At 32.3% G+C, this 26,229-nt stretch overlaps 4 protein-coding genes across 4 annotated transcripts; 2 read left to right on the forward strand and 2 right to left on the reverse strand.

Annotated features, from left to right (window-relative positions):
* The first annotated feature begins 3,160 nt into the window (after positions 1 to 3,160).
* LOC114192449 (phytochrome-associated serine/threonine-protein phosphatase-like) lies at positions 3,161 to 10,570 on the forward strand. The gene is made up of 10 exons (XM_028082173.1): positions 3,161 to 3,400; positions 4,422 to 4,568; positions 4,661 to 4,728; positions 5,915 to 5,972; positions 7,830 to 7,940; positions 8,031 to 8,081; positions 9,002 to 9,145; positions 9,225 to 9,320; positions 9,431 to 9,502; positions 10,247 to 10,570. Exons 1-10 carry the CDS (start codon positions 3,320 to 3,322, stop codon positions 10,328 to 10,330), a joined length of 912 nt encoding a protein of 303 aa, XP_027937974.1. The 5' UTR covers positions 3,161 to 3,319; the 3' UTR covers positions 10,331 to 10,570.
* Positions 10,571 to 11,138: 568 nt separating this feature from the next.
* On the reverse strand, positions 11,139 to 13,436 carry MRL7-L (Thioredoxin superfamily protein). The gene is made up of 5 exons (XM_085675653.1): positions 13,126 to 13,436; positions 12,245 to 12,810; positions 12,088 to 12,169; positions 11,893 to 12,004; positions 11,139 to 11,778 (listed from the first exon to the last, which is right to left on the reverse strand). Exons 1-5 carry the CDS (start codon positions 13,264 to 13,266, stop codon positions 11,642 to 11,644), a joined length of 1,038 nt encoding a protein of 345 aa, XP_085531779.1. The 5' UTR covers positions 13,267 to 13,436; the 3' UTR covers positions 11,139 to 11,641.
* A 1,054-nt stretch (positions 13,437 to 14,490) lies between these two features.
* LOC114190517 (D111/G-patch domain-containing protein) lies at positions 14,491 to 17,116 on the forward strand. Its single transcript, XM_028079432.2, has 5 exons — positions 14,491 to 14,613; positions 14,848 to 14,921; positions 15,034 to 15,087; positions 15,649 to 15,777; positions 16,714 to 17,116. The coding sequence occupies exons 2-5, from the start codon at positions 14,865 to 14,867 to the stop codon at positions 16,843 to 16,845; spliced, it is 372 nt and encodes a 123-aa protein (XP_027935233.2). The 5' UTR covers positions 14,491 to 14,613; positions 14,848 to 14,864; the 3' UTR covers positions 16,846 to 17,116.
* A 355-nt stretch (positions 17,117 to 17,471) lies between these two features.
* Positions 17,472 to 23,740, reverse strand: LOC114192704 (polygalacturonase inhibitor (DUF639)). The gene is made up of 10 exons (XM_028082490.2): positions 23,108 to 23,740; positions 22,784 to 23,009; positions 22,618 to 22,707; positions 22,106 to 22,275; positions 21,783 to 21,922; positions 21,026 to 21,203; positions 20,338 to 20,932; positions 19,810 to 19,922; positions 19,038 to 19,281; positions 17,472 to 17,967 (listed from the first exon to the last, which is right to left on the reverse strand). The coding sequence occupies exons 1-10, from the start codon at positions 23,284 to 23,286 to the stop codon at positions 17,740 to 17,742; spliced, it is 2,163 nt and encodes a 720-aa protein (XP_027938291.2). The 5' UTR covers positions 23,287 to 23,740; the 3' UTR covers positions 17,472 to 17,739.
* Between the last annotated feature and the right edge of the window lie 2,489 nt (positions 23,741 to 26,229).

Genomic DNA, 26,229 nt, shown 5'->3' on the forward strand with positions numbered 1-26,229 from the left:
GTAAAAGGTATTTTTTAATATGACCGAAAACTTGCTTTAGTAAATAAGTATAATAGAAATTAATATTTGTTAAAAGTGTTTTAAAGTACAAATGTTTCTTTTTTATTTGGTTATCTAGAACTCTGATTTTTTTTTTCCGAATAATACGGTGAAATTGAGAAAATATAAATTGAGATAATATCAAAATTGTATCATGTACCTTGGATATCATATCTCAAATCATATCAGTTAATATTATCTAGGTTTACTTGAGATCGTAACATAAAGTAAAATTATTATCCTAAAATATAGATCCTAAAATATAGATGACAAGTCTAATCAGGTAAGTGCATTATGAATATTGGAATAGATATATATTAGATCTTGCATGACTTTGATTTTATACAAAACAAATAAATAAAAGAAATTAAATGAAAAATAAATATCATTAAGATTAACTTGAGTTTTTTTGCACAGATGTATTGTTTACAAAGAATTAAGGAACCAGTGACTTTCATGTTCCTTTTGGTTTAAAGGAGGGGTGGTGAGAGATTATTAGAAGGATTCGTTCCAAATATCATTTTTGTGTATGCGGTGAGATTAGAGGACGATGTATTCAAATTTATTAAATTATTTTATCAGACTTACGTTTTCATTAAATTATTCTCCTCCAAATTTATTTCTTGGTTCATTTGTTATCACAATGGAAAGCAATACCCATACCTAATTTTCCAATTACTTCACTCGTATTTATTTGTTTATTATGAAAATAAAATACTAAAAATTAACAATGCAAATAATAATTAATAACCTTAATTGTTATTAGAACTATCAAAACGAGTAATCTGGTCCAACCCGGCTCGATCTACTACGGGTTGATGATTTAGTGAGTCAACCCATTTCGGCTCACTTTTTAGTGAGCCAAAAAAATTCAAACTCGGTCCGACCCATCACGGGTTAAACGGGTTGACCCACATGTTCACTTAATTAAGAAATTTTTTTTTTCCAGTTAAAACTAAATTGTAATTCTAATTAAAATCTAAATAAACTTTAATACAATCCAAATACAAACCAAAATAAAAAAATACAAATTATTTATGTGTTGGATCAAAAACACCCTAACATGACCCAAATGTAAAGTCCAACTTAATAAAAAAAAGTAAAAATACTTGTGTTACCCTTTTATCTGCGGGTTGGTGAGTCAACCCGGCTCACCACAGGTTAAACCCGGATGAACCGGGTTCTAAATGAGTCGGGTCAAAAATCAACCCGTATTGAAATTTGTAAAACATTTCAACCCAACTCGGCCCGAACCCGTGGTAAGCCGGGTTGGCTCGCCGGTTCCAACCCATTCTAACCGCTCTAATTATTATGATTATAATGAATATTTATTACTCCTAAAATTATCATTAAAAATATTTATTACTTCTAAAATTATCATTAAAAAATGTTGATGTAAATAAATTATTTTTAACTTGAGCATTCAATATGTAAATGTAAATGTTATATTTATTTTCATACTAAATATATTGCATTATTCACTTTTTTATAAATAATTTTTTTTTTTATAATTTCAACCATTTAATAAAATTGATAAAAATAATTCAAAATCATTTACACATAATTTTATATTACTTTAAATATTATGGACAATTTTGTAGTCTAATCTTTTATATATTAAAACTTTTTTTTAATATTTCATATAAGTCAATTCAATCGTAAACTTTAACAAATTTGATTATCTAATCAATTTCAAAATCACCTTCAGTTTTCTTAAAATAAACAACCCCAACTTTACTTTCTAATCTTTTTTTTTATTTCTTCCTCTTTCTCTCATTCCAATCTATCTATAAAAAAACACAACCTAAGTGAATAAAAGTACACAAATTATACACATAAGAAAAAATGATAAAAATCTAAGTCGAGTTGAATGAGTAAAGCCTTAGGTTGGATCAAAAGAATTAAAGATTAATTTGAAATCATTAGAAAATAACAACCTTTACATTATTTCTGTAACTTTCTTTTTGCATTTTCACAATTTTTATTTTTATTTTTCTAAATTTTAATTATACAATTTGAAAAGTATTTTATTCAAAATGACTTTTGAATTACACAATTCATAAATAACAATTTTTTAAAAAAAACAAACACGGAGATGCAAGAAGAACATTATGGAGGTGCATGGAGAAACTATCTATAAGAGTCTTAAATTAGGTCAAGTTTATTTTAGAATTTAATAGGCCAGTTCTACATCAAATTAAGTCTTAATGAGTCAAATTGATTTAGATATAATACAACACAAAAAAGGTCGAGCATGCAAAGATCAGGTTGGTCAAACTGAATCTAAATAGATTTATGAAAATTAGGTTGTGTGAGACACACATCAAATTAAATTATAACGTACTTAAATCAAATTCATGTTAAATAAAATTAGATGGAATTAGGACAAAATTATATTAGACTTTAGTCTATCCCAACTTAAGATGGAATGAACGAGGCTACAATTATAATATTAACAAGGTAGAGGGGTTATCAAATAACTAAAAGAAAAAATACAAATTTTAAGAAATTTATTGATGTGACAATTTTTTGAAATAATTGTAGGAAGCTCGCGACTCAAGCTATTATAAATAGAATTTTGTCGCCGTAACCTACTTATGTGGGGTTTTGACACGCACAATCTTTCGAGACTGCATCAAAATTAAATATGTAAACTAAAATAATATAAATTAATGATTAAATTTAAAAAACAATTGATCGTGATGAATAAAATTCTAATCACATTTCCATGTTAACCGATATAAATAAAAGCATAAGAGAAGTTGGCAACTTTAATTTACCCTTTGCCAAGAGCCCACTGGAACTTATAACAATGCAAAAGCAGAAAAAAAAAATAATTCTGTTACATGGATGAGTGAAAAAATCTAGTCATGATCAAACTCACGTTTCCACCATAATTTCTTTGATTGTAAATGTGATAATGTCTTTCCGTTTTTTAAAAATAATACAAAGGTTTGGCTTGTGAAAGTTAAATTTTTCCCTCGCAATTTGTTATTGAAGAATCAATTCTCTCAACTCTTTTTAGATATGATAATCTGTTGGTAGACCTATTTTTTTTTTTTTTATATAAATTAATTATCTTGATTTGATTTATTTGAAGGGAAAAATAGTCTGAACAGTTTATAAGCAGAAGGCGTAAGCACCGAAGGAGATAAAAAAGGTTAACGAATATAAAGTGTTAGTTTGTTGACTCTTTTCAACCTAATCCATCGTTCGCACCCGTGGTTCTTGTTCTGCCCTTTCGTTACTGAAACCGAACCGTTACCATTTTGTGGAGACGATGGATTTGGACCAGTGGATCTTGAAGGTTAAAGATGGCCAACATCTTCTTGAAGACGAGCTTCAACTTCTCTGCGAATATGTACTCCAAAACTCTCTCATGCCCACGCTTTATTCTCTTTACGTTTCCCCTTTTTTTTCTTAATTAGGAATCTGATTATGCGTTTTGTTCCCATTGTCTTTTCGATCCAAGCCTTTGTTGCCGAATTGGATTATTCGGATTCTCGCATTAATATGCATGGACGGTTTTATCCTTTTTTGTTGAACTTTTTTCGCAAACAAAATTCTGAGTGTTGTCTTTGTATCGCATGTCTACAGTTTTTTCTTTCTCACACTCTTCATGCATTGTATTGTGCCCAATTCAAAGAGGATGGTATTTAATAAAGTCAGTTGCAACCTGGTCATTTATCGAAGTAATTGTCTCATTGCTAAATAAATTGTTTTTGTTTCCTTTATGCTAACGGCCAATGGCTTGGATAAATTTTGGAGAAGAAAATACGGAACGAGTTTCTTTGTAACCTAATATGTGCTTAAAACAGTTTTAGTTCGTAGATAATCTTTATTTGATTTTATGTCCTTAAAGTGTTTATGGAGAAGTTTTTTCCAATAAAGTCCATAGTTACATTGAAAAGTTTTTATTAAAAGCCGTCTGCAGTAAATGAGAGGTTGGAGTATAAGAACTCTTAGTAGCATGTGAAGAAAATATCATAGTTCATTACAGTAGAAATAATCTTGTTTGGCAGTGACATTTCATGGGCCAACTTAATTCAATCTCCAAAGGATGTTTGGCGTTATTCTGAAATCCTGCTAGAAAACAATTACGTTTTGGCTTGGGCTGCCTTTGTTTGCATTGTGCTTATTGCTGGGCATGGTTGTATTATTTTGTGATAAGTTAGCCATATTTTGTTTGCGGATGCTACGGGGAATGAGGTTAGTAACTTGGTAATAACACAGGTTGCTGTACAGTGGTTGTCAAGGCTACTAGTTATAATTGTCATTTGTGCACCTTGGTGTTACTACTAAAACATGTTTTATACTAACATGCATATTCTTTTGTTTCTATTCAATCCATAACAAAAAGTTGTTTTTTTCAAATACCTTAGGTAAAAGAGATCCTTATCGAGGAGTCCAATGTGCAACCTGTCAATAGTCCGGTCACTGTTTGTGGTGATATTCATGGTCAATTCCATGATCTGATGAAACTTTTCCAAACCGGGGGTCATGTGCCCGAGACAAATTATATTTTTATGGTATTTTTTACACCCTTATTTTTACATTGACTTTGACTTCAATGATTTAATATTTGTTTTTCAAGTTTTATATTTTCGTAAATGCATGGCAGGGAGACTTTGTTGATCGAGGTTACAATAGTCTTGAGGTTTTTACCATCCTTTTACTTCTAAAAGCTAGGTATGTCCTTATGCTTGCACCTCTTTTGACACTTGACATGCTATTGCTTTTTGCATGAGTTGTTAATAAGATTTTCACTTGGAATTTGTCTTAGCCGTAGGCATTTAAAAAAAGTTTTAAGATTAAGTCCCACCTAGCATCAAAGTGTCTAATACCACGTCAGTTTAAAGATTTTTACATGGTTAACTTATTAGAAAGTGCCTTAGATACCTTTGAAGGTAATTACTGTAAAATTCAGTAATCTTGCCATATTCAAGAATCCGTGACTGGATGACAATATACATAACATATATATTGTTAGTTATTCTTGTTCAATTATAATACCAAAATACTTACGACACTTCACCACAGTCTTTAATTGGTAGCATATTTGACTTTGGGCAGATACATCCATCTGCAAGTGGTACACTTTTATGAATATGATCATATAATTAATTCAGTGATAGTTTTAAATACTTCTATTTTAGTTTTTACTACACAGCTTGTCCTTACCATTGGAACCACAAACTTTATTTGGTCTTCTATTGTTGTATTCAAATTCTACATTGGAGCATTAATTGTGGTTTTTATTTTTGGATTTAGACCATTTGACCCTTTGGTCCTGTGGTGTACAGTAGGAAGAAAAGGAGGGCAATAATGGTTGGTGTTTCATGTAAAAAAAGGAAGGTTATGTGGTGTGGGTAGTTCTAGGGGTCAGTTAGCATAAAAAGGTGGTAATGATAAAGGGATTCACAGGGCAAATTTCAAGTAAGGTTTGGGAAGGAGGAAGCAAAAGTGTTTCTACATTTATTTTCTGTCTTTGTTTTTGTGATCACCATTTAAGTATCTGATAAGATTTTGCAAACGGTATGCAATTCTTGGTTTCTTCTCCTTGGAAGGAATAAGATTGATCAAGTTTTCTGAAATATGTCCAAGCTCTTGCATGGATGGCCAAACATGAACATATTAATCAGTGAGCTCTTCTGTAAAGATTTTATCTACAGCTTAACATGGCACAAAAAACGTGATTGTAAACTTCTAGATTTCACTGGTCATATTTTAAGCTCAAACGCTAGATATATTGCATCTTTCATTTGCTGTATTATTTATGTCTTTTGTTGAGAAGCAGTTATTGGTGTGTGATTCTTAGTTTTTTTTTTTTTCCTTTTAAAATTTATCAATCCTTTATTTTTCTGTAATTTCATAGATACCCAGCTAACATTACTCTTTTACGTGGAAATCATGAAAGTAGACAATTAACCCAGGTACGCCTTGTGAATGAAATCTTTACATGAATCATTCTAAACTTACTGATTTTTATATATTTTTATTCAGCTGGGAGGGGTCTACAACATATTTCTGAATCTTGTCAGTCTAGCATGCTAGTTAGTTATGATATTAAAAAGTTTTAGTTGTGTGATTACATGTGTATGACAGTATCACTTGCCAATTGCAGTGATGCAATCTTACTTAATTTTCCACCATTTGCTAGTATTGTCGAGTTCACAAGGTTTTTTTTCTGCGTCCAATAATTGATTATTGGCATTTTTAAATTTAGTCCTTTTGAAATTTTTAAGCTTGAATTGGCTAAACTATAGGAATGTAGTTGCTTGGAATTTTCTGAAGCTGTAATCAATGTTAGGAGATGGTTGTTTTGTTTGAAATTTGAAAATGGCTACGAAAACTAATGGAATTTATGACCATTAGGGATCTTTTATCTTCCATACTCTTGGTGCCACTAATCATCCAATCCCATACCCACCATGTTAATCTTCATGACATTAGGAGTTTCATCCTGCTCGAAGTATCTTTCTTTCACATTTAAGTATCTTAGCTAGAACATCTGCTCTTGGAGATTTCATAAATTCCATATTTGTAAATTGGGCTGGTTGTCCACTCTCCCTTTTTGACAGAATGATTGTGTCTGCCTCCATCTCTGATAGTAAGCATTGCACAATTTGAATGAGGTTTTCTTTCATTTCATGTGTTCCAGTGCTCATTGGTGGAAAGATTATGTCTGATGGCCCAGGACAGTAAAGCTCTAGATACCACCGATAGATTTAAGTGGGAAGAGAAAGAAACAGGGGAAGAGAAAAGAGGAACAATATATGTAAAGAGTAGAGAGAAATACGAGAGAAACAAAGGGATTAAAGAACTATAAAATACAATAGAAATGTTTCGTTTGTGGGCAGCTATCAAACAGTTGTTAAAATGCTAACCAATACTAACTGACTAACTAACATACATTTTTTTCCTATTTATATTATAATAACATAAAAAGGCAAGTGATTTTTTCTGGAAAGTAACGGATTATTAAAGCAACCTTGGTTGAAATGTTCTTAGTGATGTAATGATGGTAGTAAGCCTTAAAAATTACAGGCTAGCAAAATTGCAAATAAGCTTTGGTGGTGGTACTGGGTGCTAATGTTTATTTCTGAGGTGACCCTGAGCACAATCAAGGTAGGCGACTGCTCAGGACCTCAAATTATGGAGGGCACTAAAAACAAGGCTGTATATACACATGTTAAAAAGTTGTATAATTATTATTAGGACTATACATGTTTTTATTAGAAAAATAAAACAATAACTATAAGAAAATAATTAGTCAACAAAATCTTAATGGATGATAAGTGATTTTTCCATCAGCCAATCCATTATTTTGAAAAAAATGAAGAGGTGATGGTGCTTAACTTTGAAAGAGTAAATTATGGACATAATACAACTTTCTAAATATGTCTTACGCTAATATAAACAAACCTTTAAACTTTCTCTCCTTCCCTCTATTCTCACCTTTATAAATTTGGTGAGGGTTCCGAAAATTTCACGCCAGCCATGATTTATTTCCTGTGGTCCATTTTGTACTTTGACCCCATGTCAGGTTCCATAGCTGGATTGAAAATAAAATGAAAAGGCTGTTCTTTTATAATTTAATAGTGGTTTTGAGATAGAAAATATCATTGTTTTGCATTATTTACGCCCCTCTACTGTTTAAATAAAAGACTTCCATGTATGTCATTCCAATGCTAGATTTCATAATGGAGATATGATTGTGGAAACTTAGACCAGATATGCCAAAGTATCATGCTGATTTATGTTAATTTTTTAATTTACTGTTTTGATAGGTCTACGGATTTTATGATGAATGCCAGAGGAAGTACGGCAATGCCAATGCATGGCGGTATTGTACAGATGTGTTTGACTATCTAACACTTTCTGCAATTATTGATGGAACTGTAAATATCTTTTACTCTCTTCTCTCATTTGACTTCTGCTTGATGTTGCTTGTTCAAAATTAAGTCTTCTACATCTTATGCTTGACCCAGGTGCTTTGTGTTCATGGTGGCCTTTCTCCTGACATTCGCTCAATTGATCAGGTCCTCTAGCCCCCTTCTTAATTATTAGCCAAACACAATACTTATGCCATAGACTGTCACCTCACATGCGTTGTTTTTAGGCACTGGTGGATGCACATTATGTCTTGTGAGGGAAATTGCCCCCACAAGATTTTTTATTTTATTTTATTTGTTAACATATGAAAAAAAAATGGCCTCCATTAAAATTTATATCGTGCCCCAATATTACAATTGTGGTGAAAGCTCAAACATAATATGATATTGAAAATAAAGTATTTTATATTTATTTTTTAGTAAAATATGGACTTTGTGAAAAATATTATAAATTATTATTTGCCCCCACGGAGAAAAAATTCTAGATTCACCATTGTTTTCAGCAGTCTAGTTATATCTTTTCAATTAACAATGTGCAATTTTCAATACCCACATTGCACCATGGTGTCAATTTGTCATCTTATAATGCCTCCATACCCTGTGTGTTTGTGGATACATTACATGTACTGTCAAATTGCATATTTGATGTTTCTGAATTTATGGTTCTTGACTCTGCTTTCATGATGTCTTTTAACTTAGCCTGCGTGCTGGTCCTTGTTCCCCATGATTCCCATACTATTTTGACTTTTGGCAGGAACATGAACAGATGAACACATGTATATTTTCCTTTTCTTTAATTTTTAATTCTAACTTATTATGTGACCTGTTTTTGTTTGACTTCAGAAAGCCTTCACTGCTAACCGTTTTGGTATTTTGTTTGAATTACTTTAAATTTGTCAATCATATTGGAGCACAAAAAAATTATATTTGCTTTTTAATAAGCTCTCTAGAAAAATACTCAGTTTCTCAATTTTTTTATGATAAATGAATTGTGGTTTTTGTCAGTCTTAACAAAACCTATTTTCTATCTTGATTAATAGATAGTGATAATTTTTTTTTTATTGCAGATAAGGATCATTGATCGGAACTGTGAAATTCCTCACGAGGGTCCTTTCTGTGATCTAATGTGGAGTGATCCTGAAGATATTGAAACATGGGCAGTAAGTCCCCGTGGTGCAGGTTGGCTATTTGGATCTAGAGTCACGTCTGAGGTAATGCAATCTATTTCTTATTGCTTTTAGAATTGAATATTATGCTTTAATCTTACCAGTGCATTTTTTTTTAATGTAGTTCAATCACATAAATAATCTTGATCTTGTTTGTCGAGCACATCAACTTGTTCAAGAAGGCCTCAAGTATATGTTCCCAGATAAAGGCCTTGTAACTGTATGTTTCGTACATTACCTTACATTTTATTTACCCTTTAACTTTTTCAAATATAATTTCAGTCTGGTAAATATTTAGTGGTTAATAGTGATTCCCTTGGAAATTTGCAGGTATGGTCTGCACCTAATTACTGTTACCGATGTGGAAATGTAGCTTCTATTCTGAGTTTCAATGAAAATATGGTGAGTCATCTGAAGCCTTTTGTTTTGTCTAAATCTATTTCTGCTATTTTAATCCCGGTCACTTCATTTGAATTTGTGGTATCATGGTGCTTTTCTTTTCCCTTGATTGATTGCATCAAATACTGCTTATTCTATAACGACTCCATTGTCATGAGATGGTTGCCTCGCGGTTTTATACGGTGGTCACTATTGAACTTTCAATGGAGTTATGATGTAATTTCATCTTTTATTTACCTGGCATGGAATCTTCAATTTAGTATAGCTAAATTTGCTGTGATGTAATCACTGTGTCCGGAATAGATTGTAAATCTTGTAATGAGTTTAGTGCAGTTGGTTGATCAGGCTGCAAAAATCATTGTAAAAACTTGCTGAACATGTGTTCAATTCATATGGATAAACAAATGAAGTCTTGTATGTCTTTCAACTGGATTCCAATATAACTAATTTTATTTGATTTTATAATGTTTTGTATTGGACATGTTATGAATATTTTCATCAATGAGATCATGTCAACAGTTATAAGGTACTTTTTACATGAATATAAGTAAAAACTTTATTTTTAGCTTTAACTATTTATTTGTTTAACATCTGAAATACGAAGGAAATTGATTTAAATAAAGGAACTATGCTTGAAATAGAATAAAATTGGAAATGTGGCAAGTGTGAATAGGCATGTAAAATTGCTGGTTATAGTAGATAACTTGGAACCTCATTTTCTTATAACTTGTACCTTCTTTGTGACAGGAAAGAGAAGTTAAATTTTTCACTGAAACAGAGGAAAACAATCAGATGAGAGGGCCCAGGACAGGCGTTCCATATTTCTTATAGACTCGTGCAAATTTTGTTTGAATTTATTGTAAAATTATAGTGATTCAGTAAATGATTGGACATTGATGATCATGTATTAGTTGTTGTGCTTTGCCCAAGACAGGCGTTCCATATTTCTTATAAGTTGGTGCAAATTTTGTTTGAATTTGTTGTAAGATTATAGTGATTCAGTAAATGATTGGACATTGATGATCATGTATTAGTTGATGTGCATTCCCTTATAAAGGTGCATTGTCGTAACATTGGGTCGCAGGATATTTATTTTATATTTAAGTTTTTTTATTGAAAATGGTTTTATTGTTTAATTATTATATAAAAAAATGATCTCTATTTGAATTGAGTTATTAGAATATCTTGATATATTTCAAAACAGCCTAGAGCTCGATACCGTGGTTGGAACATGAAAACTTCTCGCAAGATGGAAAAAAAAAGGAAAGATTGTTTGAGATACATCATTGATTCGTATAGTTAACAAGTACACGTGATCAACTATTTATTTCAATGTGAGTGAATAGATTAAAGAGCAGATACAACTTTTTCAAGTTTCTTAAAATTACGAAGTATGATGTTGCGTAAGATAAATAAGTTAATTCTTATGCACCAACAAACCATGATCAGAATCAAGAAATAGTTTATAACATTGGACGTGTTTCAAATTACCTACCAGTTTCAAGTTCAATAATATAACTCAACAAAGTTAAAACTAAAATAGAATTTAAAATTTAAAATTCGTAACGTTTAAAATTCATATAAAACAGTTTTTCAAAACACATCAAATACTACTTGCTACTCCACCACGTTACTCTGATTTAACAGAGAAAAATGAATTATTTTATGCAATCATAAAACTATTAGCCACCATATTCTATTTTCTGTCAAAGGCTAACTATCAAAACCTCATACAGTACTGTTAGCCAATACAACTTCCTACCACCCTTTAACATATCTATTACAAATAACACTCATTTATACAAAAAATGACTCAATGAATCCTCTAAATATGCAGAGTGCCCCAAGGATACATGAAGTTTTGACTCCTGCTCTCGATTTTTCATCTCCCACGTTCAATTTTTCTTTCATCCCAACAAGCTATGTGATGCTAATTTCCTCTGTTGACTTTCATGGACACTCATCAAAAGAGGCAGCTCTAACAAATTTCTTGCCTTTTTATGAAAGTTATTTCATCATATTATGTGCATTCAATTCAATAGAGCTATCCCTTGCATTCATTGTACAAAGGCTAATGTCAGAGGCATCTTTGCATTGAAATATTTCAGCACGATGAGCTCAAAATTTGGACCTTTGATTTTTTCAGGACACTGGATTATTGGTGACAATAGAAGGAATATTTTCTTGGGAAAATGTCACATTATTCAAACAGGGTGGTTTAGCTGCTCCATAGTAAAAGTAAGCCATGACTTTTGACCACTCTTCTGCGGTGCGAATGGCTGAGGCACCACCAAATGGAAGTTAAGCAAAGTCAGAAGGAAAGGGATTAAGAAACGGGAAACATAAATTTCTCTTCTTTTTAAAATATTTTTGTGTGTAATATAGAGGAATACCTTTGTCACGGAATAAAATCTTGCCAGCTTTAGTGAAGATAATCTCTGGGAATACTGATACTTTTAGTGCATCTACCAGTTCAGTCTCAACAACAGCATCAATTGCAACACACTTTCATAAGAGAAAAAATAAATTAAATCTCATGCTAAAGTAGCAGAAACCAAAGGCAATAAGATTTTACAGAGAGTACTTACTCTTGGTGAAGGTAATCTGCAGTTCCATATGATGTGCACAGCCTTCTCCAGTTCATCCCTAATTTTTTCATTCTCCTTTGGCCTAAAAATAAAATTAAGAACTTTTACTTTTATTTGATTGCAAAATGTACAAAATAAACAACAGACAGATGTTAACCTTCTATATCGATTGTGCACAAGAACAATCAAGGGACTTATGTCTTTGAATACTGTCTCCTCCCATTCTGCAGTTTTTATGTCTTTGATTGGACGAATGTAATTATCATCTTGCCACACTATTTCTGGACGGTCAACATCATCATCATTATCATCATTGTCATCATCCTTTTTCTGGTTCTTGATAGTAATTTTGTCAAAAAACTGACCCAAGCTGAATCCCCAGCCATCAGCATCTTCAGGCCAGTTTGGATCATCCTCATCCACAACAAGAGAGTAATCATCCATAAGCTTCTGCAGTTTTTTCTTCTTTTCCTCAGGCTCTAATTCCTCTTCTACATTGGGTTCCTTATCCAACACCTGTCTAATCGCCCTCCTCCATTCCAGTCTCTCCTCCAGACTCATAAGGTAAGGGTCATTTTTAGCAGACCCAGTTGGTGCATCGTTCTCATCATCATCATCATCATCATCATCATCAGAGTCACTAGATGTTTTTTTCCATTTACCACCGTCAGATTTGAGTGCTTGGACTCTGCTTGAGATTCTTATTTTTCTGCTATTACCATCCTGTTTGAGAGAAATATAACAGTTTATCAAACTTAACACTCAAAACTTAGACCTTAATTGAATGAATTTCTCCATAAACACTTCGGAGAAAATGAACGTGAGAAGATGAAAATGAATTGCAAGTTAAAAAAAAAAAAACTGAAGTTCTGAATTTTTATAAAAAATATTCCATCTAATTTGTCGAAAAGCTAAGAATCTCAATTCATTTCCTTTTTGACTTCTTATTTTCTTCTCCTCTGAGTAATCTATGAAGAAACTGATTTTATCCAAAAGGGTCGTAGAAAAATTGCAAGGAGAAGAGATTAATATACTTGCCAGGCTTAAGGGAAGGGTAAAATTGAGAAGGTGCTTGGTTGGTTTATGTTTAGGAAGAAAACATGAATTGGAGCTCTGTTTTGTAACCCTAGATGAAACGATAGAGGAGAAGGGCAGAGTGATGGAATGTGGCAGCGCCATTTCTTCATTCAAAGTTCTGCAAAAGGGAAACAACAAAAAAGGTGAGTGAGTGAACAGAAAGATGGAAAACCAAATGCGTTGAGTTGAAATTTTTGAGCCAGCGAAATGAAGGTGCTCGAGAGAAAGTTTATCTACAGCGAAACTGAAAAATTGCAAAAAGAGGTTGATAGTTGAAAGAGTAACGGTGGGTGTGAGAACATAATTTTTTAATAATTAGAAAAATATATAAATAGGATTAAATATTTTAAGTAAATTTGTTACTTATAATTTAATTTGAAAATTTTATTTATTTAAAGTATTTATTTAAAAAAAAATAAGAATCGATGAATAATTATTTTATTAGAAAAAAAAATTATTAGATATTAGTGATAATTTTTTAATATTATATAGATATAAATTAAAAGATATCATAAAATATTGTTAGATAGATATTATGAGTTATTTTATATATTTTTATATATAATTGTTAGATAATAATAAATAAGAATAAAATAATATATATATATATATATATATATATATATATATATATATATATATATATATATATATATATATATATATATATATATATATATATATATGGAAGAATTAGGAAAAAAAATTTAATAGCAACGTGGTGATCGATGAAAATTGAAAAAGGAAAGTTTTAAGGAAGAAAAATGAAGAAAAAAAGTAAAAGATAGAAATATTTTTTTTTTGTCTTTTATTTGTATGTGTGAATAATAAGTTGGGTTAAATTGTAGTTATTTTTTATTAAAGAAATTGATAATTGATTTGGATACAGATTTTACATAGTGTTTTGATAAAGATGATATTTTGATGAAAGAATATTTTTCATGATTTTATGAGTTTAATAAACATATGTATATGTATGTATCTCATAATTACTCTCAGAATCTACATAATTTTTAAAATGATCATTTTATCTTTTTTATATTTAAAAGGTTTAATTGTTTTTTTCATTATAATTTTTGTTTAAATTATTTGATATGGGCCTTAAATTATTTTTCGTTTTTTTGAAAACAAATCAGTATAATCTTTTCTGCTAGCGTAATTGTATTGAGGTGGCTGTCACATCTAAAATAGTGTGACAACCAAAGCCGCAGGTTATTTTAGTAATTTTAGAATTAACATAGAGGTGCTGATATTAATCACGGGGTGCACAAAGCAAAATCCCTAAAAAAATTTTTGTCACCCTAGGGATTTCTTGGTTTTTAATAACTTAAAACTAAAAAGAAAAATTGAAAACCAAATGAAAAAAAGCAAAACATAAATTGGAAGAAGGGGTAAGAATAAAAGAAAAACGCGACGATTTGTTTCTTCTAAATTCTGACAAGTTCCGAGGTAGGTAGCAACATACTCCAAATTCATACTCAATTTTTTCGATTATTATTGTTGGTGTTTGGGGGCTGGGTATGTGGTTTTTTCGACGGTTATAAAGTCGCAATTGAAACGGGAAAAGGGGGTTTAGGGATCAAATGATCAGTTTTTCAAAAAGAAATTTTGGAACTTTAAATGCTTTGATTTGATCATGATTTTTCCAGTGTATGAATGCTTTTTGTTTGATAATGTATGCAGATTAAGGTCGAAAAGCCATGGAAGAGATGTCGAGTTCAGCAACAGCAATAAACTCTTCCAATATTGGATTTCAAGTACTTTGCTTCTTAGCTTTATTTCATTTTACGTGCTGTGGTTCTTTTTTGGTTTTGTAATTCCTTTTCTCTCGGTTCGTGGAAATATAATTTGGGGTGCTGTTTTATGCAGCTATTGAAGAAACAAGGTTGGAAAGAAGGGACTGGTCTTGGAGTATCTGAGCAGGTTTTCTTTCTTACTCTCTCTTTTTCTAACTGAATGATGGAATTTGCTCTCAAAAAAATATTTGTAAATGTTGAATTCGTAACATTCAACCCTTCTGTTGATTCGTAATAGTTCATATAGAGCATTTTCATGATTTCTAATTCTGGGGAGATTACTTGTGTAAATTTGTTTATTTTAGTAACACTTTACCTGAGCATTAAATGTTCTTAATTCAAAAAACACATGCTTGGTGAACAAAAATCTTTACTTAACACCTCATCAACCTTCAGTGTTATGTTAGAGATTGTGAATTGTGCGGTCTATTTGCTTTATATTCTAAATTACTTATGTTATACTTAAAACTGGATCTGTGGCATAATAAATGATGGAATACCTGCATAATGTATAGAAACAAAGGTGTGCTTGTTTTCTCATCCTGATACATAAGTAGCTGTTAAGCTCGTATTTCGGAAATACTTTTGTCTCCACAAATTGTAATCTATTTATTTATGATTATAGAAAACAAGTATAATGATCTTGATAATTGCAATAATTCTGATGAATAATTTGTTATGGAAACAGGGTAGATTAGAACCTGTGGAAACTTATGTAAAGAATAATAAACGAGGTTTGGGAGCAGATAAAGTGAAGAAAAAGGCTGTGAAAGTGAAACCGGATCATAGCGATTCCTCTGAAGGGACCAGTCAAGAGGTAATATTTTCTTAAGATTGTCTTTTAGATCACTGCCTAGGGTTTTTATACTAGTGCTCTGTTTGCATCTATTTGTAAAAGTTTACCTAAACAATCTTAAATGGTAGAAAGAACTTTGGCTTGACATATCCAGAAGCATGAAATAACCATGAAAATACTACCTTTTTGTTTGGAGTTGGAGGATGAATGGGAAAGGTTTTATTATTTAAAGAATGTTGGTTCCAAGTTTACTTGATTGAAATAGACTGATTCTTCAAATTCCTTTTTTTATTTATTTTTGTAAAATTTGGTGCGGGTGATCAAGGAGAAAACTTGAAGGAACACTAAGCAAAATGTATTCTTTGGTGTTGAGGGGTTGACAAGTTGAATTTGTTCGTCAGGCTTAGACTCATAAGTTTGAGTCTGAACAAATTTGCTTGAGAAAAAGGATTCTTTCATGTGGTTCAACTCATTTTTCAGCCCTGGAACTGTAATAAAGTAACTTGCTAGTTTGACAACCTTGAAATGATGCATTCTCTGTCTTATTCTTACTCTAGTCCCTGCAAACAATCACTGGCCGTTTATTTCCAAGTTGGGGATATTTTGAACTGTTGAATATAATTGGGATGTGTCCAAATTAACCTGTTATGTAATTTTATATTAGACCCTGTGTCACGACGAGAGTATCTAAAACTCTTGATTTTTAATATTTGACATTGTCATGTTACTGGGAATATACTTTAGGAATTTGCACATTTAAGTTCATTAAAGGGTTCTTTTTGCGTGTAAAAAGAAATGCTACACTGTTGGATCGTTGAGGCGAGATCATTTTGAACTTTCTGTATTTTTAAATTTTTTGCATATTTTAGGCATGTTGATGTGAATACAATATTTCGAACTTACTGTGGTGGCTTCATTAGTTTTTTACTGTTTTTCATTGACTGCAAATAATTTCAGGATCATTTACCTCAAAAGAAAAGCAAAGCATTGTCTAAACGGATGAGAAAGATGCAGGAGTTTGAGAAGAAAATGCAAGAGAAGGAGTTTGAACGAGCTTTTTACAGAGAGTTCTGGCCAGAAAATGTATAAAAGAGAATCGAGTAGTTCATATTCTATCAGAAGTAGAGAAGATTTCAGAATTTGAGCAAAGGCCTTTGCGAAATGAAGGAATTACGTGCAAATATTATTCACATTATGTTGTGATATATGTAAGAGGGGAGGGGGAAAAGGCGCAGTAAACATTGTATTACTAATTCGTTTTTTTACGAAATGAAAATGTAGAGTAGAACATATTTTTTTACGAAACATCCAATTTGTTCCTTAAAGCTTGAAGAAATAAAAAATCATTAGATTTTTTTAAGATTTATATACACAAAATACGTTGTCCCATTAGTTATTTTATTTCAAATCTTAATAAATAATCAGTTTTTTCAAAAGAATACATGGGTATTAATTAGTGTACAACATACTATTAACGAGCTAAATTGAATCTTGAAAATACTCACCGAACGTCAAAGAAAGATTAAAATGACTCGTGTACAATTTTGAGAATTGTGTGGTGTTTACTCAAGAATAAATTGAATTTCAGGACGTTTTCGTAGGATCAATTTTGGATATTTACATATTTTTCCCACAAACAAGTATTTAGTCATGCCTATATCAAATTCTATTACATCAATAAATTGATTATTATATCTACTAAAATTTAAAGGTAATGACATCGAAAATAAGCTTGTTTTTGTCAAAATTTCTTCAGCACATCACTATGATGACGTACAAAAGATCCAAACTACCTCTATATAAGTTGGAAGCATAGAAGAGGTAAGAGAAGAATATACAACTATGCTGCCAAATACGAGAAGGATTCATACTTGAACAATAGACAAAAGAAAAAAAATAAAGGAACTAAATTATATGGTTGATGAATGATAGTTACCCAGAAAATGATGTCAACCTTGGAGCGTATGATATTATAAAGTAATGTCATTTTCTTTTTTTGGAGTCTTCAGGCTTAATGAGCTGAACAGGAGCAGCTGGTATTCTGATCCACCATTCTCTAATCCGCCTTATCCATCTATCACTACTTTCCTTCCTACATGGCATCTCTCTTGTGTAATACTCAAGGAATACTACCAAAAATATATATTTTGGTGGAACAAAAGCAAATACAGCTGCTATGAATACAAGTATTAGTGCTACCTTCTCTGTTGCCTGCACAACAAATGCTAAACTTCAGAAAAAGGTTAACTCTCCAGGAAACTTGCTTTCCAATCAGCAGATACTATATAATATAGGAAACTCGCAGAGTACTACGAATGATCCCATTATTTATATGCTAAACAACTTTTTTAGGTAAAGAAATTGTAGACTAGGGAGCGGGTATTAATTTGCTGTTACTGTACTCATTAAAAATGAACCATTTAACTCAATCGAAAATGTTAGCTCAAGGGAAAAATATCAGTCTTCCAAAATGTTCTTTATCCATGACAAAGCTAGACAACCAAATAATTTAAGACAATGCACTTTACCTGTAATTTTTTGAACTCAGAAAAATAATTAATAATGAAAAGGTATTTTGTAAAAAAAAAAAAAAAGTAAGGCGGTAAACATTCTAGATTGAATCTTACAAGGGGCAGGAGTATTAATAATTAATATAATCCAGAAATTCTTCACTCTTGATACATGCATTTAGTATGTTTACATTTACCTTGTACTGTAGCCCTATACTTGGAATAGTAGATTTATGGAGTTTAAGGTCATGAATTGCCATGAAGTTTGGGGTGGAAGGAGTTTTGATTTATTAGATCAGTTTTGATGGCAACAGTAATGCAGTAAAAAGTTGTGGCAATATGTTTTTTAAAAATAATACCATTTCTCAAAGGCAACTTGTGGCGTTTTAACTTTCAAAGATTGTTTACTTAGTAGCCTCTCTTTAGTACCCTCCCCAGGGTTTCTTCAAGAAACATGGCATTGAAGAGGGATTGTAGAGCAATTTTGTCCTGTCGAGCTTTTTTGAATTTTCAGTATTTATTTTCTTTTGTTCAAATCAAAGCATGCCTTACCCTCCTCTTCCCTCTCTTCCTATAACTTACAAAATTCTGTAGATTGAAAAAATTCCAACAGATAATGAAGTTCTTTTTTGTTTATGTTTAATAACATATCTACTTCACTGACATTGGATTATGAAACGCAGCACAAACCTCATTATGTATTCGACCAACTACATGCACAACATTTTAATTTTTTTCATTGTAGAAATAGAGCATGTCTAGGATACTCACCTGTGGTAATATAGCAAGTAGAAGAGCTCTCAATTTTAGGAGAGTAATATTTGCAGCTTGAATGAGTGATTCAAAATGTGTAATCGCCTCTTGTAATGTGAGCAGTTGTTCTACAGCATTTCGATTTGCGGGAGGAGTTACTATGAAGGCTTCTAATGACCTTCCCTTTCTGAAATACCTTCTCCAGAGCATGAGAATTGCAATAAACACAAAAATGGATGGCAGAATGTACTGGATCCACCCCCTGTAAGCAGAATGGTGCGAAAAATATCATGAACAGATTAAAGGCAGAACAAAGTGGTGATTAGACGTACATTAGACATGCACTTGTTAAATAACATAAAGAATACATTATGGTCATTTTTCTCAATAATCAATACATAAAACTCAACGCCGAATAGTGATTAACTTGAGCTTTGTCCATTTATATGTGTGAGGAAAATGCTAATAAACTAAGGAAATCGGTGTTGTGTCTTACCCATTATCTTAGGGATTTAGATCAAGTGGTTATGATTATTAGATTTATAATTGACGGGACAAAAATTGAGACAATAAAACCCACAAAACCCTTTTGTAATGTTGGGAATTTTTTTTTTTTTTTTTTGTAAATCAGATTGTGAGAGTTGAGAATGAAAGCTACCTATTAACAAAAAATAAGTGGTACTGACGTCTATACAGAACTCACCAATTTGAAACATCAGATATCAAATGACAAAGGATGTTAACGTGGGCCAAACCCATTCATATGCTGATTTTACAATAAAGCAATTACCTTATAATCATATAACAGGTGAGTAGCAAAAAGGTTGCTGATTTGTAAAAGTCTTTCCATGAGGCCAATAGCTGTAGTCGGTTAGCAGCTACAATGACGGGGAATAGTAGTTCCTACAAAGAGTTAAAAGAATTAATCATACTACCACATATACAAAAAATATTGGTTCCTTTTATTTTTCCATTATCCACTTGGGAAACCTTATAGTTTGAGTTTGAAAAGCTAAGTCATTCAATGGATATCCTAAGCCAAGCCAACATACATATTTTTCTGGTTTAAAATTGAAATATATTTCAAGTATGAAGCAAAATAACAAGCTGAAGGAGCCTATTCAATTTTAGTCTCAGCATGTTACGACAACAACAAAGCTATATCTAACTAGGTGAGGATTTACAGCATATTACAACAAATTCCTTAGTTTCCTTTCTAATTAATCATCTTAACTTCACTATAATTTCAATGACCAAAGGAGCTCAGATTTATTTTTTCCAAAGAAAAAAGGAGTATGGAATGTAAATAATAGCGAACCTTCATTACAGCAACATTTGTATCAATTCCCTCCACCTTCACTTGGTCCACGGTTGCTTGTGCAGCTTCAGCTTTTCCAGTGTCCAGAAGGGACTTTTTCACTGCCATTTCCAGGGGATGTATCTCACCAACCCGAATATCACTAACAAAAGTTGTTCCCTCACAAATATCAACCACCATTTTTGGTCTGAATCCAAGATAGAAAAGTGCTATAACTGCACCTGGAGACACTGACAGATGCCCTTTTGTATCTTTAGACGCAGGAACATCACGTTTACCAGAAACAGCAGTCAAATTTGCTAAGTTATGTGACATGGTTTCCAAGATTAGGTCTCCCCGTGGAAGATTTTCAGCTAGGTTAAAAGTAAGTAAAGTTTTATAGTGGGATGAGAAAAACCGGAAAGCTTCTCTAACTGCACGATAACGGAAAATGCCCAGAATAGCCCTGGCAAGTACTTCTAGTTTTTGTGTCTCTTTAAGGTTGTATTTCCTGATAAACTTGTGAGCACGTAAGATCTCCAGACTAATGTCCAACCAATAGTCACGACGCAGGTTTGCTTTAAATTCAGGGAATTCAAAATATGCAGGCTCTGCTCTGTCAATACATAGTGAAAAATCATAAAATTCAAGTGGAAAGCTAATGAAATGCATATAAAAGTCTGATGAAATTTGTCAACAGATAACATACACAGAAGTTGACTTGTACATCACAGCTTTATCAAACAGGCGAGCACCAAGGGGTCCAGTTAGATCAGGCTTTATGACCTGTTTCAAGTCTGAGCACAGATCATATCGAACAGCTTTCTCATATATACCAACTCCCAGCGACTCAAAGTACAGAGCATGATTGGTCAGAGTCAACCGCCCTAAAAATGTCAGAAAATTGAGGCTCAACTGAGTAAAGTGGAAAACATGTATGGATCATTACTGAGCAAGATGACAATGGGTTCCCAGTCAGTTTGTTACTACATTTCTCAGACACAAAGCAGCAAGGAAAGGTGATCTAAAATAATTTATTTCATTCCAAGCAATCCAATTTGCTGGATTCTACAAATCAGCTTCTAATTAAGGCCCTAAAAAGACTTCCCTTGAGCATAAATGCAGGAGGCCATGATTTTTTCACGCAAACAGACATTCATGATAACTAACCAGCACAAGGGTTTCCCTTTAATTAGTGCAGAAAAACAACTAAGGGAATGTTCTAGAAATAATTAACTACAAATATTTGAGTGCAGCCCTTGGTGACTGATTGGGCTCTTAGTAGCTCAATGACTGCAGCAGCATTGTATTAAGCAGTGAGAGCTGCTAACCACCTATGCAAGCTATTTGAATATGTAATAATCCTAGTAATAAATTCCAACATGTTGGAGAACTAAAATCAACATGGACAACTAAACTATTTCAACGAATAAAATCGGTTTTGGGTATTAGAATGAACGACTCACCAGGCCATGCAACGATTCCAATATGTTGAAGAACAGGTTGAGTTGGAATTGTTCCGTCAACATCAAGGACAATCTCATCGTCAGCAAGTTGAAGATTTACAACAGACGCAGCCATCACACTCTTAGAATTCTTGATAACCCTGCGTGCAACTAGTGTCAGCAAGTACACAAACAACAACAACAAAACCTTATTCCATTAGGCGAGGTTAACTACATGGATCACATGACACTATTTGGCCGTCATTAAAAGACAAAGGTTCAGCAATGCAGGAAGTACACAAAAAAGGTAACGAAGTGGAAGGAGAAAGAAACAATAATCGTACTTATCAAGGAATCTCAGGTATTTGTCATAAACAAGAAAATGAAGCCTATGTGCGGAAGTACTCGTGAGTGCATAGAAGAGATTGTGGACAGTTACAACATCAGCAATGGGAACACACACAGGAGCAATCCGCGAGAAAGCCTCTTGACCAACCGTCTTCTTGTCATCAACCTAAATAAAACACATTGCAATTACATCATCAACAACATTCTTGAATGACTATCCAATTTAGAGTTTAATAGTCCTGTACCAGCAATGTAAAAACATTTCCACTGTCAACCGTGATGAATATGACTTATAAGTTGATCATTGAAAAAAACACACACACACACACACACAAACACACCTCTACATAACATTTGTGACTGAAAAGCAGTGCAAATTCCTTAACCTACATAACAATTTGTGATTGGATGACAGTATATAAACTTTTTACATTGCTAGTACATAGTTTTTTTTTTCTCTTCAATTTTATAGCATGATAATGGGATAGGATTGCATTGTTGGTGAAACCTGAAGCGCCATATTTGTGGAACTTGTATAAAACAAGGAGGAGTCATCCTCCTCCCCAACGGTTTCCTCTTTACTCGACCCGGGCGTTTCCTGCAATGCACCAAAGAATTACATGATGATGATGATGAAAGGATGATGAATGTGTGGAAAAGAGAATGGACTGAACTGGAAGGGTTTGGACGCTGGGAGCCTCCCATGCAAGCATCATGTCAAAGGTTAAACGACGGAATTCCTTGTCGTTTAAAAAATCGGAGCTTTCACTGAGTTTGTGAAGCGCTTTGTAGGAACAGAACTCCAAGAGGTGTCTAGCGTAGGTGAGAAGCTCTTTCACGCTGGAAGGGAGTTCCGAATCGAAGCAGTGTTGCAATTCCTGCGTGGACATTCCAAGGATCCTGCACACACCACCAAACGCATTCATTGGTAATGAAATGAAAATGAAAACGAAATGAAAAAGAAATGAAAAATAGAGCGAAAGAGTGAGGAGAATAACTTGGAACAGCGAGAGACGACGGAGTTGGCGAGAGGAGAGAGCTGAGGGATGGGTTTGGAGGAATTGGCGGAGTCATCGGCGGCGGAGGCGGCGTCCGGCGAAGAAGGCTTGCTACGGTGGAATAAGGATTTGAGCGAGTTCTGATGGTTTCGAAGGATGTTCTCCCACATTCCCTCCATCTTCACACCAATCGTTCATTCAATTGCTTCGCTTTTCAATTTGATTCAACGATTTATATGTCTATCGGTGTATCGCATGCAATGCACATTCCTCATTCCACCCACTTTGCTTCTGCACTCGGTGATCTCGATCTTTTCACTTTTTCGCTTTCATTTCCCTATTTTTATTCCTCTTTAATTTACTACATTATTTTTTTTCACTTTTTCCTCTGGAAGAAAAGAATATATATTTTTGAGAAAATAGTTTTTTTATTAAATGGAAAGCGCGTGTTACTATTTTAAATTTAATTTAAATCAAAAACTGCTAAGGAACAGGAACAGGAACAACCTCAAGGATTACTTTTACCTCAATAAAAAAAATTACATGACTAGATTAACCTAAACACGTTTCAATTATGTTTTCTGACAAAATGCTTCAACATCACTTTCAACTCTCATCTAACAAAATTCAATTACAAGAACACAGACATGAACCTAATTCTGAGCATGTATACGAGAAAATAAAAAAGATCTACAAAGTGGACAAGAGAATTGATTGCGAAGTATCCATTGCTCAATGCAATTGAGATGAAAAACATGGCCACACATTCCCAATTTGCTTACTGCATCTTCTCCTTCATATTCCACCAAGCAAATGGAGCAAATTTCTTCTCTCTCTGCGTCACAGTTATGGCAATTTAAATCTTGGTACCTTGCCACAGGTAGGGAAGGAGTTTCTGGGAACTCCATGTCTTTGGCCACACATTTGGTCTCACAAGAGAACAACACTGTAATGCTTCTCTTGAGTTGCATCAGTGGGATCAAAACGCATGTGTAGAACACAATGGTCACTACCCACAAACGAGATTGACAAACCATAAAACAATTCATCTTGTAATTAATCCAATACCCCAAATGAAACCCTTTTTCTAATGATTCTGGTGTGCAGATATCTGTTGTTATCAGTGACAATGATGCTGAACAGAAGGGGTGTGTGTGTATATATATAACATAGGCTTGTAAGAGAAGGGGTATGACTTATCTATGTTGACACCGACCTCTGAATAAAATAATACAAATCCTAAACCTAGATTCTTGTTTTATAAGAATGACTTCTTCCTATTACTTCTGACTTTGGAGGCTGCCATTTTTTTATTAAATGGGTCAGCTACAACTCTGGTCATGTTTTTGTGTATCATAGGTTTTGGACTGCTTATTTTATAGCACAATACAGAGTCGTCCCATGTTTAAATATACAAGGAGGAAAATATTCTTCAACTTTATTATAATTATCGGCTTAAAATTCATAGAGAAAATAATAATAGATTATTGAACGAGACATTATAAGTTAAATTCTTGATGCTTGATTTACAAAATAAAACACAAATTTATATTATATAACTAAACATAAATTTTATTTTATAAATTAACTTTGTAAAATTTAATTAGGTTCAAAGTTTAATCTTAACATGATATTATAAGTTAGAGTATATTTTAACAAAATTTATGGTATAGTTGAATCTAATATTTAATTCGTTATCAGATTATTAATGATATCTAATCTTACCTTTTATATATATATATATATATATTCGGGATGTATTTTTTTAATTACATATTATATCATTTTTATATTATATGAATAAATACAAATCTGATCTTATAATTAATCTAATTTTATAAAATTGAGTTAAATTTAAAATAAATTTCTTAAAACGTTGATATAGTTTTCTTCATTAAATTCTTATAATGCTTAAATAATGTTTAATTTAAAATAAAAGATAGAGACTGGAATGACGGGCCGACTAAATCTGTGTTTGAATGCAGAGTGATAAATATGATCTTCCTTAACCTGAGGTTTATCATAATTAATGAATTGATAGATTGATTAAGGCGTTTAAGTATAAATAGGCGGTGTGGTGCGGTGGTTTTGGTTCCGTTTGGTTTATAAATAATGACCGACCGCGTGTCGTGTGCACAACAAGTGCAGCGGTTAGCGGAGGGGTAAAGCTATCTCATCCTTCTTACTTACTTTTGCCTCTGCACCATTCTCATTAATCTATAATATTTCAGAAGCATCTTCAACTTTTTTTTTTTTTTACTTTAACTTTTTCGCTACTTTTTACTTCAGTTTTATCACTTTATTGGCATGAATGGTTAGCTTTCTCAATCACTGATCTCATACAAGACGTAATTAATGATTTTTAGTGAAATGTCTTATCCTGATAACATTTTTTATTCCAAATCAAGATTTTACTTAAAGCTAATTAAAATTTAAATATAATTCCTAGTATAAGATTTATAATTAAAGATTTTTATGTGTAAGTAGAAAATATCTTTTACGGTTACTACTAAAAAAAAATACTTAAAATGACTATAATTAATTAATATTTACACCATCAAAAGGAAATTAATCCTTCACTTATTTATTGCATTTTTTTTACACTCTCTCTCTGTAGGACCCTTCTACATCTTACTCCCCCCACAAAATCAATATTTGAAAAATAGAATTGAAAAAAACTGTCATCTTCTTCTTTTCCCTGTGTTTTAACCAAGTTGTGTTAAGAATTGCCATCTTGGAATGAAGTGTGATTTATCAACTAATAATATATTGGTGGAGCCTTTGAGTTAATCATTCACCAGCCAGGCCCACATGGCGGGTCCTTAGCCTTGCTGAAAATTCAGAGTACATATAATAACATCCAAGAATTTGTTTAAATGTTACCTGTAAAGGGATCGTTTAGAGTAAGTATGTATGAATACATAAAAGTTGTATTAATTTCTATTACATACTCACATGTCTTTTCTTTTTATAACACATACTGGTGATCAAAGGTTTAAATAGTATACATGTGACTATAAATGGAAAATCATCTTTACTCAATTGATTATGATTTGTTTATCCTAAGCTATTTTAACTCTTAAAAGTACACTAAAACATTTATCAAATATAATTAAAGTAAT

Source organism: Vigna unguiculata, chromosome 7, assembly GCF_037176805.1.
Source record: "Vigna unguiculata cultivar grain cowpea cultivar isolate G323 ecotype 2 chromosome 7, ASM3717680v1, whole genome shotgun sequence".
Lineage (NCBI taxonomy): Eukaryota > Viridiplantae > Streptophyta > Magnoliopsida > Fabales > Fabaceae > Vigna > Vigna unguiculata.